Source organism: Drosophila serrata, unplaced genomic scaffold, assembly GCF_035046125.1.
Source record: "Drosophila serrata isolate PLE 108 unplaced genomic scaffold, ASM3504612v1 contig_370, whole genome shotgun sequence".
Lineage (NCBI taxonomy): Eukaryota > Metazoa > Arthropoda > Insecta > Diptera > Drosophilidae > Drosophila > Drosophila serrata.
This window is the reverse complement of record NW_028257268.1, coordinates 32,540-45,580: the sequence shown is the minus strand read 5'-3', so window position 1 is coordinate 45,580 and position 13,041 is coordinate 32,540. Positions and strand designations below refer to the sequence as shown.

Below are 13,041 nucleotides of genomic sequence, written 5' to 3'. Positions count from 1 at the left end.
CATTCGGACCTTTACAAAATAATCATTGTAGATCCAGTTGTTTTCTTGTGGAGGAGATGTCAGTCTCCTCCGATAGATCTTTTGTGCTGTCCGCTATGAAGCAGCGAGCAGCCGTTTTACATACATTTTATTTTGGCTAATTATGTATAGCAACGGAAACGTTGCTGGCTAGCTGAGGGAATCATGCACGCACATACATATGTATACACTGCGACGGTCAAGCGTGGGAACGCTGACTTAGCTATTTGGGCGTTCGCTGTAATCGAGCGCGGATCATATTTCGTCTTCACATTAGCATGTGCAGAGGGCACTTAACTTTAGGCGCGCTGCTTCATAGTCGCTGCTTATGTATGTATGCATTTTGTTGGCATAACAACAAAGTGTTGCAGACTTATTTATATGTATGTATGTACGTCTGTACGCATGCTACGTCTCCCTCCTTTTGAAAAATAACGTAACGTTAATGTTATTTTTTTTTTTTTAATTAATGTTTTGTTTATATTATATTAATATAAAAAAATGTTGGTTGTATGTATGTGTAAATGTACAAAGGTAATCAAAAGTATTAACACTTCGACCATTTTCATAGCCAAATTTCTTTTAGTTTCTTGTTCTTGTTGTTGTTGACCGTTTTCCCTGAAATTTTCTTCATTGCGTAGATTGCAGAAGCGAGCCAAAAAGGAATTCTAAAGTTTCACGAATTTACAGATAAAAATGCTATTATAAAAAGAATAGATGCACTTACAGTGTAATATTTACACATAATTTGTTTTCGTCTTAATTTTAAAGCATTTAAAATTAAATAATTTTTGTTTGTGACGATCTCATATTTTCTTTGCTTATTTTCTTTTGCTTATAATATTGTCCTATGAACCGTCATCATTTGTTTTCGTTTTCTGATTGTTTCTGAAAAGATCAATTTATGCAATAAAAAATTGCATGGAAATCGGTCAACAAAAACAAGAATAATAACAAAAATATGTTTGGTGGTAAAATAATTGTGAATTTGTGTAAATACTTTTGAATACCCCTGTATATGTTTAAAACTATGTGTATTTAAAAATATATGTGTTATTATTTTATTTTAAGTGTTGTCTCTTTTTATACAAGAAAAATATTTTTTTTTCCTTTATCAAATTCCATTTTTCTTTTTATTGTTTTGTATTATTTTGTTTGAACAATATTCTTTGTTTTTATTTAAGTTTTCAATTCAATTATTATAAAGTTTTAATCTATCCTTATGTACTTTTTGTTTTTTTTGTTTGTTTGTTTTTAGTATCCCTAATTAATATATTATCATTATCTTCTAACTTTTCTACTCTATAGGGTCCTAAATATGTATATATTTAAATATATTTTATTCTTAAGTAGGACTATGTACTTTTCCTACCGATATATCTACGTTTATTACTTTTTTTATCATGTAATTCCTAATTATTACTCTTTTTTTCTTCTGACATAATTCTAGAATATAAAAGCTATTTCTAATTTATATTTACTTTCCTTAGCATAATCATCTATATTATATAAAGGTTCTATGTTGTCTGTGCTATTAAAATGTTTTAGTAAATTGTTTGTTTTACCGAAAACAAGTTCATATAGACAAAAGTCATGTGGCATAGATGGCGTTGTGTTGAAACAGTAAACAAAATATTGGATCCGTACGTCCCAATCAGTTTTATCAACCGATGTATATGAACGCATGTATTCATTAAAAGTTCTGTGACTTCTTTCGACTGTTCCAGCTGTCTGGTGGTGGTGTGCAGTTGATGTTATGGTATTTATTTGTAAATACTTGCACAAATCATTTATTATGGAATTTTTCTACTCTGTTTCCATGTCCGTAATGAACGTTTTCATTGACTTTCTTTATGGATCCATTTATTTGTTGTAGCTGCTGAATGGTTATTCTTGATAACGCATCCGCTACAAAAATCTGTCTTTACCCTTCAGATATTTGACTGTAAAATTATACTCTAATTCAAGTCTCATACGCGTTACCTTTGAGCTTGGATTTACCATTGAGAACAAGTTTGTTAATGGTCTGTGATCTGTTTTGACAGTGAAGTGTCTACCGTAAATATATGGTCTGAAATAACTTATTGCCCAATGAATTGCTGCCAATTCTTGTTCTGTTGTATTTTTATTACTTTCTCCCTTAGTAAACGATCTTGATGCATAAGCAACTGGAAGTTGGAGTTCATTTTTGTTTTGAGTTAAAACTGCTCCACATGCTTGTTTACTTGCAACTGTTATTATGCAAAATTCTTTGCTGAAATCTGGGATAAATTCGGATTTAATAGTTTAATAATTTAATAATAATTTAAATCATTGCCGATTTGAGATGTTCGAAGCAGTGACAATCGCTGTCCATTGAATTTTCATATTTTTTATATAATCTTGTTATGTGACGAGCATAGTCGGCAAAATTTTTAATAAAACGTCTATAGTAATTGCAGAATGAAACGAATCATCTAGCGTTGTCCGCATCATGTGGGACTGGGAAATTTCTAATAACGTCGTAATCTTTGTCAGTCAGGCAAGATTCCTTTATTCCTTGCATTTGTGTCCCAAAAATGTGACTTCATGCATGAAATATTAACAGTTTTCAGGATGGAATTTAAGATGTATTTCCTACAATTCTCAAAGACATCAGTTAAGTTTCTGAGCATATGTGTTTCGGAACAACCAATGACTATTAAATTATCCATATAAAGGAAAGCTTGAGAAGGAAAATGCTATAGTCTTCATTCTCTGAAAAGAATTTGGCGTTATTTTCAAGCCGAATGGCAATCGCATAAAGAGATAGAGCCATTGCTTGTTGAGAAAGATGTTATATCTCTTGAAATTTTTTCGAGTTCAATTTGATGAAATCCTGACATTAAGTCAAGACATGAGAAGTATTTTGCTCTTCCTAGTTGTCCAAGATGTCATCAATTCTAGGGAGCGGGAATTTATCCAACAACAGTTTTTTTTATTAATTTGACGATAGTCAATTTCTAATCGGCATTTTTTCTTGTCAGAACCTAGAAGAGATTTCTTCGGAACTAACAAAAGTGGGCTGTTATTAGGGGATACAGACGCTTCGTCTATTTTATTGTCGATTAATTTTTGTACTTGTATTTGTATCTCATCTATTTGACTTTGAGGGTTTTTATAATTTTGTATGTAGACTGGTTCATCATCCCTTAATCCTTGCTTATTGTTGGCGATCGAATATTGTAATCGATAGGAGTAGTTAGTATATTAAGAATAACGTAAAAAATACTGATGGATTTTGAGCTCAAGAGTGAACGGGCCAAAAATTGAGCGTCTTATTGTCGTGCGAAAATTAGGAGGACACATTGGGTAAGCGCGTGTGAGAGTTTATTGAAATGTAAAATTAAGGTTAAGTTCATTTTTCCGCAGAATAATACGTACAAACTTCTTCCCTATTGTTTGGCGGGAACTCCAGATGTGGAGCAGTTAGTAATCCAAATCCAAATCCTTTTATTCGCAGTCCGATAGAGACTGCTAAAGCAACTTGGGAGCGCAGGCAGCGCCCCACGTGTTGATTGAGAAGTCGCAGCCAGCGACAAGGAGACGCGGGTAGCGTTAGTGGTCGCAGCCGGCGGCAAGGAGACGCGGGTAGCGTCAGTGGAGTCGCAGTCAGCGACAAGGAGACACGGGCAGCGTCAGTGGTCGCAGTCAGCGACAAGAAGACGCGGGCGGCGTCAGTGGTCGCAGTCAGCGACAAGGAGGCACAGGTACGCCATTTGAAGTGCGCTATGTCAGCGCCCTATTGGAATCGGGAAGATGCAGCGCTCACTCAGGAGGAGCGCCTTTGGCTGAATGGAGGGGAAGCCACCCCTATAACAACACGAGTGGATCAGCAACCAGTGAGTAGTGAAACAGAAACCTGGCCGCTTTTAGACATAGCCACGGCAGCGGCTTTACCTAGCCCAGCCACTACGGAGATTACTTCAGCTCGCCAACATGGAAGCACTGCAGCCTCAACTGCGAACATCAAAGCCAGAGAGAGGATCCCATTTTGATCTGCTGGCGAGGATCGCAGCGCTGGAAAAGGAGCTGCAGCAGGTTAAAGCCCTGGGAAGCGTGCGCAGCCGCCATTTTGGAGCAGGAGTGTGCCATTAGCGACATCAGTTCAGGAAACCTCATGTAACGGGGTCGGGTCGGCGCCCTATCACAATGTCGGTGGGTACAGCGCGTCGTGCACGCTGCCGCCACCTTGCAGTGGGCCGCCGTTCACAGCAGGCACTGCGCAGCGGCGCATGGATTCACACTACCGGGTGTGAATATGCGCAACGTGGCATCAGCATCGCCACTTGTCGGATCCCTCACTATATTGACGTCGAATGGAATTCAAGGAACATACGGGCCACGAAAGCTCCAAGATCTGCCTATGCTGTCCGTTCACGGAGACGACACGGGCGTATAACTGCACGGATTTGGAGAACAATGAAAGGTGGAAGGCGCTAAAGGATGACGCTCGCGAGGCAGTGAAGTCGCTGTTGATTCATCCAGGGAACGTCAGCGTCTGATCGCGCAGCTGAGCGGACGGGAGATCTTTACCACGGACGGTCACAGCCACAACCAGCAGCCCGCCGTAAACAGCCTGGAGAGAAGGGCACCGCAGGAAGCGGGTTCGACTGTGCAGAGGAATCTAAGCTGCGTTGATGCCGAGGGAGGCCGCCTTCTGTTCCGTATACTTCCGGTAACGCTGTACGGAGCCGGACGGATGGTGAATACGTACGCGCTCTTTGATGAAGGATCCTCCGTTACGATGATCGACGACGAACTTCGGAGGGATCTGGGAATACAAGGAGAGCGCCTACAGCTAAATATCCAATGGCTTGGAGGAAGGAGTCATCCAGAGAGACCACGAGTGAGTCTGACAATAAGTGGAGTTGGAAAGTCCACTCGCCATGTACCGAGAAACGTGTATGCCATTTCGAGCTTGAGCCTACCGATGCAGACGTTAAGTCGGCAGGATGTCCAGGGTGTGCATAAGGATGCGCGCCTGCTGATGAAGCCTTACAACAATGTGGTGCCGGAGTTGACTTCATCGGCCTGGATCATGGACACCTAGGATTGCCACTGAGAACTAGGCGATTTGCCAGTGAGGGACCGTATGCAGCTGCCACCGAGCTAGGCTGGGTTGTGTTCGGGCCCGAAAAGGGCACTCACTCGCCATCACCGAGGTCCTGCCTACTTGCCGTGTCGATGGATGATACGGTGGAAAAAGAATTGGGTCGAGGATTATTCGATTTGGAGAACTTTGGTGTGAAGCTCGTGTCACAGGTCGCAGCCAGCGACGACATGCGGGCACAATGGATACTCGAAGACACCACGGTGAGAGTGGGGCGTCGCTACCAAACGGGACTACTCTGGAAGGACGACCAGGTGAAGCTGCCACAGAGCTATGAGATGGCGTACAAACGGTTGGTCAACGTCGAGAAGAAGATGAAGCAAGGAACAGTTGGCGCAAAAGGATACGCGAGGCGGTTGGAGCCACATGAGGCCGCGGAGAATAGTGACCGGATATGGTATTTGCCACACTTTGGTGTCGAAAACCCGAACAAGCCCGATTAAGGCCCGACTTGTTTGTTGCGGCAGCCAAAGTTGGAGAAACGTCGTTGAATTCGGCGTTGGACAAAGGCCATCAGCACTACAAGTCTTTGCAAGCCGTGCTCTTTCATTTCAGAGAAGGAGCAGTCGGAGTCTGCGGCGATATCAAGGAGATGTTCCACTAAGTGCTGATCCGACCCGAAGATAGATGTTCCAAAGATTCCTTTGGAGAGATGGTAATGACGTAAGGGATCCGGATGTATACGTGATGAACGTAATGACCTTTGGCGCAGCCTGTTCGCCGAGCGCTGCACATTACGTGAAAACTGGAATACCCTGCGATTTCGTGACTCGGATCCGAGAGCAGTCAAGGCCATCGTCGACTACCACCACGTCGACGACTACGTGGATAGTTTCGCTACAGAGCGCGAAGATATTAGCGTATCTACCCGTGTGAAGGAGATACACGCGGAAGCTGGATTCGAGCTATGCAAGTTCTCATCCAGCTCACCCACCGTGGAGATGGCGTTGGGACCACCTGGACGAGTCAAGAGCGTTGGACGGGGCGAGGCTGACCAGAAGATTCTTGGAATGCGTTGGCAGGTAGCCACGGATGACTTCAGGCTTAAAGTGGATTATCACCGAGTGCCAAGCAGCGTTCTAAGAGGGGATCGAGTTCCTACAAAAAGGGAATATTGAGCCTTGTGATGTCAACGTTCGACCCACTGGGATTCCTATGTTGCCTGATGATTACAGCGAAGCTGTTGCTGAGAGAGATTTGGAGGCAGAAGATCCAGTGGGATGAACCACTACCGGAGGAGATTGGCAAGGCCTTTGCGATTTGGCGTAAAGAGATGGATGCCGTAGGACAGTTCCGTTGTCCTCGCCATTATTTTGGGCACGGAGCAGTTAGAGCCATAGAGCTGCACGTGTTCGTGGATGCAAGTCAATCTGCATTCGCGGCGGTGGCCTACTGGAGGGTCACATATGAGGACGATAATGTGCTGGTGAGCTTCGTATGCGCAAGGACGAAGGGTGTCCCTATGAGAACGATGTCGATCCCACGGCTGGAGCTGCAAGCAGCAGTACTTGGAACCAGACTAATGAACACTGTCAAGGAGGAGCACAGTGTGGTCATCAACGACGTGGTCTTATGGTCAGACCGAAGACGGTGCTGAGATGGATTGGCAGCACACACCGCCGGTACAAGCAGTTTGTCGGCAATCGAGTGTCTGAGATTTTGGATTCGTCGAAGGTTGAAGGTACCTACAGCCGAAAATGCGGCGGATGATGCGACTCGGTCGCAAAGAGAAGTGGACCTTAGTCAGGAATCCCGATGGTTACGTGGACCTGCCTTTTTAAGGCAGCCGGCAAACAGCTGGCCGGCGCCTGAAGAGGAGAATAAGCGTGTTCCATATGCCCCTGATGAAGAGGAGAGGAGGAGGAGGAGGAGGAGCCCAGTGAGTTTGCCTTGTTTGCGGCGAATGATTTTGTTATCTCTTAACTTCAGTCGCTGGGTTAGAACCACAGCGCTGGTCTTGAGGCTTACGCGCCGGTGCCGTAAACAGAGAAGCGTGCTAAAGGAATACGGCCTTACAGCAGCAGAATGTCAGGCAGCGGAGAACCTGTTAATCATGCAGGCTCAATTGGCTGAGGTCGATGGGATACGGAAAGGCTGTCGCCATGACGAGCGACATTCGAGGGCTGATGACCTACGTGGATGACCATGGAATTCTGCGAGCTTATGGCAGAATTGATGCCGTACTATGCGTTCTGTACAGTGCGAGGAGGCCCGTAATACTATCGCACAGGCACAATCTTACGGAGATGATCGTCAATCACTTCCACGTCAAAATGAAGCATCAAAACGTGGATGCGACGATTGCGGAGATCCGCAAGAGATTATGGGTCAAGAAGATGAGGCGTGTTATGAAAAAAGTAATCTCGTCGTGCAACGATTGCAAGTTGCAGCGAGCCCGGCTGGTGCCTCCGATAATGGGACCCCATCCTGAAGATCGACTGGAAGCGGGTGGTTGGCCATTCAAATACACAGGATTGGACTAGTTTGGGCCACTGTTGGTGACTGTTTTCCGTCAGAAGGAGAAGCGTTGGGTCGCCTTGTTCACGTGCTTGACGACAAGGGCGATCGATTGAATTTCGTCTGCCTTAGAGGACCAGTACACAGACTGCGCAGCGATAACGGCAAGAACTTCGTGGGAGCAGACAGGGAGGTCAGGCGCTTTGGAGACGTATTCGAGATGGAGAAAATTCAGGATGAGCGGTCAAGCAGGAGCATTGAATGGATCTTCAACTGCCCAGCGAACCCGTCTGAGGGAGGAATATAGGAGCGAATGGTGCAGTGCGTCAAAAGAGTACAGCGTCATACCCTAAAGGAAGTCGCACCGAGGGACAATGTATTGGAGAGTTTCCTGATCGAGTCGTAAATTCGCGTCCGCTTACCCATTTGCCGGTGGAAGCAGACCTGGAAGCACCGTTGACGCCAAATGACCTACTCAAGGGAGTAGCCAATCTGCCGGATACCCTTGGCCTGGGTGCGGAGTTGCCCAAGGAATGCTCTACACGAAAGCAGTGGAGGATTGCTCGCCTGCTGAGAGACCGTTTTTGGAAGAGGTGGGTCCTGGAGTACCTACCTACGCTGGTGCGGCGCGAGAAGTGGTGCAGGAGGACGGAGCCCATCCGTCTGGGTGACATGGTCTTCATCTGTGATCCTGCCTTGCCCCGACGAGAGTGGCGCAAGGGCATCGTGGAGGAAGTACAGTACGCATAAACGACAACGGCCTATTTTGGACATTGATGCGACCCGTCTATAAACTTGCGGTTTTGAATTGAGTGAAGCGGTTCTTCACGGGGTCGGGGATGCCGACGATCGAATATTGTAATCGATATGCGTAGTTAGTATATTAAGAATAACGTAAAAAATACTGATGGATTTTGAGCTTAAGAGTGAACGGGCATATTTTTATCGCTAAGTTAACCGCCAGAATTGAGCGTCTTATTGTCGTGCGAAAATTAGGAAGACACACTGCGGTAAGCGCGTGTGAGAGTTTATTGAAGTGTAAAATTAAGGTTAAGTTCATTTTTCCGCAGAATAAAATGTACAAACTTCTTCCCATGTGGAGCCGTTAAAGGCAAATCCAAGTGAAGCACGACACTTATGTTTGTAGAAGTTATTGGTAGTGATTGATTCGGTTTCGAGTCCGAATACGTCACTAAACTGGGTGCATAAATTAGTCAATTCGGGTTTGAAGTGTGGTGGAAAATTTTTAGCTCATTGATATAAGACAGTTTTTTCTCTATTGTTTTAAACTATGTCGTAGTTTGAAACTGGTTCATATGAAAAATTTTGTATATTTACTACTTGATCGGTACTGGTCGTATTCAGCAATCGGACAAATGCATTTTTGGTTATTGCAACAGTGTTGGCAACATAAATGCCTTCTATAATTTTCTGGTTTGGAATTAATACACTATCCACATCTGATGATAGGTGAATTTTTCTGCCTACTTGGAATCTTGCTGGTAGAACAATGAAATTATTACCAGAACTGTATGTTATTGGAAATTGGAAAATTTAGATTATTTGGTCTTATTATGAGCCAATCTTCATTTTGTTTGAAATCTAACTCGCAATTGCACTTCTTAATGAAGTCAATGCCTATTATTCCATTACAAGGTATTGCGAAGTGCAAATCTACTATGTGAAAATCGTGTGAAGTTATGTATTTACCTGTCTGTATATCTATTGAAATCAGTCCTTTGGACAGTATTATGTCTTGGCCTATGCCTTGAATATTTATTTTCTTATTTATTTGGATATCATGAAAAATATCAGAATTTTCCTGTAACTGAGATATGTCTGCACCAGAATCTTTTAAAAATACAAGTTTTTTATTTGTCTTCACATTGAAAAAATCTACAAATATATTTAAACTTAGCTTTATGGTATGAACCGCATAATTTTTCTTCTGCTGAATATCTGAGGGTTGTGGACAGTTTCCCTGATTGCTCTGTGCTACTCTAACATTGTTTGTATTATTATTATTATTGTTTCGGCCTCAGTTGGAATTGTTGTTTACATTTCCTCGGCCGTAGCTATTATTTTGGTAATTTCCCCTGTTTTGGTAGTTACCATTGCCTTTACCACGATAGTTACCACGATTTTTACTACCGCGGTAGTTGTAATTCCCTCTTTTAGAGTATCTCACAGTATTCACACTACCAGAAAGTCTTGTACTAGTACGGATGCATGCACTAACGGCAGCATCCATGGTAGTGAAAATAACAGACTCCAAAACGGTTTTTACACTTTCGTAACTAGTTTTACTAATCATTGTGTTAACGGCTTCTGTAGTGCTGAGCATGTCAGCAGTTTTAAATGGTATGTCTTGGTCAATATATGCAGCTTCAAGAAGCTGTCGCAGATTTTCTAGTTCAATTGTGAACAGAGTGGCAGCTTTGCCTTTCTGCGTTAAAATGTAAATTTTTTGCCTTTATGTTGGCGGGTGTTTCGCCGACAACTACGGCTTCTAATTTTGCAATGATTCCATCTATTGTGGTTTCATTTTTTATTTTTTTCGAGGTTTGTGCCCTCATAAGTTTCCTTTGTTAGGTTGACAAGTTTTAATGCCGTTAAGAATTTTTCAAGACATTTTTCTTTCCGTCAAATTCTGGGACTGCTTGGCAATTTCTCTAATATATGCCCTCTTGGCAGCGGCTGTGTCAATAATTACAAGGCTGTTATCAGCACTTTCGTCACTTTCAGATAAAATATCTTTGGAATCCAGTGTGATAACAGCAGGGATTGTTAGATTTGTTAAATCTTCTTCTTTTAATTGAATATCTTCATTCCGAACTTCGAAGTTTTCACCGAGTTCCAACTTTACAGGTGTATTCAAAATAGAAGGTAAAATTAAATTTAAATTATGCTTGTCTTTAACTTTTTGGATATTATTTCTCAGTTTTACTAGCAGCCTCGACGTTTCTGACCTATGTTCAGTGGTTAATACGTCTTTCTGTTGGTATATCAATAATCAAGCTTCGTTAAAGCTGTCGATTAATGTTAAGGCGTGCCTATTAACTGTATCTATATGCGTTTGTCTATTTTGTGTTAGACATTTATACGATTTTTCAATTCTCGTTTTAATATTTTGGATTCCGTCAGAAAGTTCTGGCCATTACATAATATTGACAAGCTACTTTGTTTTTCAAGATTATTCTGGGATATTCTTATAATTCATCATACTGCGTAATCATTATCTATTAAAAAAAAAAAAAAAATGCTTATTTATTGAGCTGAATTTTATTATTGTACAATTACTGTAGTATAGCAACTTTTTTACAATAGTGAGGGGAGAAGTTCAATGGAAAATGGAAGGAAGGTCCGGGGGTGACCATGCTACTTACTACCGGGACTCGAACCCGGACCGGCAGTGCTACGGGTTCCAGTGTTTGTCGTCTCAACCCTTTGAGCTACCACCGGCGGCATCATTATCTATGAATACGAACGTAGTATGACGTTGAAATATGATATTATAAATTATGTCAATTACGATTAATCATCGTGTTTGTGCTGTGCCAATTAAAATTTTGTCCAAGTCATTTGCTCGGGTCATGAATCTTTTCTTTAGGCATTTATTGTGCAGCTTATAAAATTTGTAAAAGCAATTCGCACACATTATAACAACAATGATTATCAGTAATATGTTTGTTAATCTAGATCTATTTTGCTTATTTCAACTTTATTTATAACGTTAGCAGTAGAATCCACTGACTTAGCGTCTACTAATCCCATTTTGAAATTCTGTTCAGAATTATGATTTGATTCCATTAGAAAATCTTCTGAATATTTATTTATTGCATTACTGTTCATAAGCAGAACAATTTTCTTGCCTAAGGCTTTAATTTATTTCAATTTGTTTTTTTATTTTTTTATTTTTAATTATACTAACTGAACTGAAAACTTTTTTTTTTTATTTTAAAACTAGCTGTACCCTGCCACGTTTCTCTGTGGCATATTATGGTTAAGAGGGCACTTCTGAATACATCAAGGTTATGGCAAAAGCATCTTCCTGGCATAAGGTGAAGAAGGCAGTCAGAGTTGTCGTAGGCGGATTCAGGACTCTTTCTTGCACATTTAGTTCTGTGAAATAGACACGTTGATCATTCTCCAAATTGACTGCCAAGTGAACTACAGCTGGATAGCGTTCATGAATTGGGAACGAAAAAATTCGCCATGCAGCCTCGTTGCTGCTTATGTATCTTCCAGCCTGGTATTGAGAGATTTCATCGACAACTCGTACTGCATTGCTGTCACTATTTTCTGCCTGAACACCAAAAACTGCCATATCGCTGCCTTTATTCACGTACTTGCAGTTATATTTAATCGATTTCACGGAATTGCAATATTCTACGTTGATGTGCGCTTAGTATGATTTTGACAATAGTGGTGAGTATGGAACCACCCAACGATTGTCTACCTCAATATCACCAATTCTCATGTTTAAATTTGCCGAAGTCACTCCATCTTCAGTTGACCGTCTCCTATACAGAGGATATCCATCGTCCCCTGTTACGGTGTTGGCTGTAAATGCTCGAGGATATCGCTTGGAACACTTCCCGTCTACCATTCATGGTGAACATGGGTTGAGGGTACCACAAGGGCCATGGATCATGTTCTTGATGACAACTTCACGCAAATCCGTATCAACCTCGGCCCGTGGAATCTCAGCGCATATAACATCGTCGATTTCGTCTGGAGTAATTTTATCATACAGCCAAATCAGTATGTGCGCGTGCGGCAATACTCTCTTCCATTCTCTGTCATTCTACTGAATACATCCAGCACCGCACAGATCCAAAAACTCCATGTTTCACAATGAAATCCATCAGTGACTTGAGCTTTTTTCTGAAAACACGGGCTGTGATGTCATGCCTATCCCTATATGATTGTCCAGGAAATAACAGCTGTACTTTCTCGTCCCAAGCTGGATTGCATGTGAAGGTGATAAATAAATCTGGACGGCCGTAGCAACGAACATATGCCATGGCATCTTGAGCATATTCATGCATGTGGCGTGGACTACCTATGTATGAGGATGGCAAAATCGTGAGCTTTCCAACGTTGGTTGTATCACGGTTATTCATCACAGCATCCGGCAAATGGATATATTCCTCGGACCGAAGTTTCGTCTGTTTTAATCGAAGGAGCCTGACAGTATGTGCAGACCTGATGCATCCGGCCAATAACGACATTGCGATTCGAGCTGTAATCAACAGTTGGATTATATCTGAATGCAAGACGATTGTATTGCAGGTTTTGATCTGCTGCAAGCTGTAAACGCACTTCAGCTACCCTTGCCCTGTCGCGTTCATTATTTTGAGAGTGAATCAAATCGATTGCTGCAGAACGGGACTGCCTAGCTCTCAATCGTGTTCGCTCTAGCCTAGCTGCTC

General features: G+C 42.2%; 2 protein-coding genes across 2 annotated transcripts; both read left to right on the top strand.

The window, feature by feature from the left end:
- The first annotated feature begins 6,275 nt into the window (after window positions 1-6,275).
- On the top strand, window positions 6,276-6,746 carry LOC147642692 (uncharacterized). The gene has a single exon (XM_086839421.1). It carries the CDS (start codon window positions 6,276-6,278, stop codon window positions 6,744-6,746), a length of 471 nt encoding a protein of 156 aa, XP_086695547.1.
- A 505-nt stretch (window positions 6,747-7,251) lies between these two features.
- On the top strand, window positions 7,252-8,356 carry LOC147642691 (uncharacterized). The gene is made up of 3 exons (XM_086839422.1): window positions 7,252-7,597; window positions 7,666-7,849; window positions 7,906-8,356. Exons 1-3 carry the CDS (start codon window positions 7,252-7,254, stop codon window positions 8,354-8,356), a joined length of 981 nt encoding a protein of 326 aa, XP_086695548.1.
- The last annotated feature ends 4,685 nt before the right edge of the window (window positions 8,357-13,041 follow it).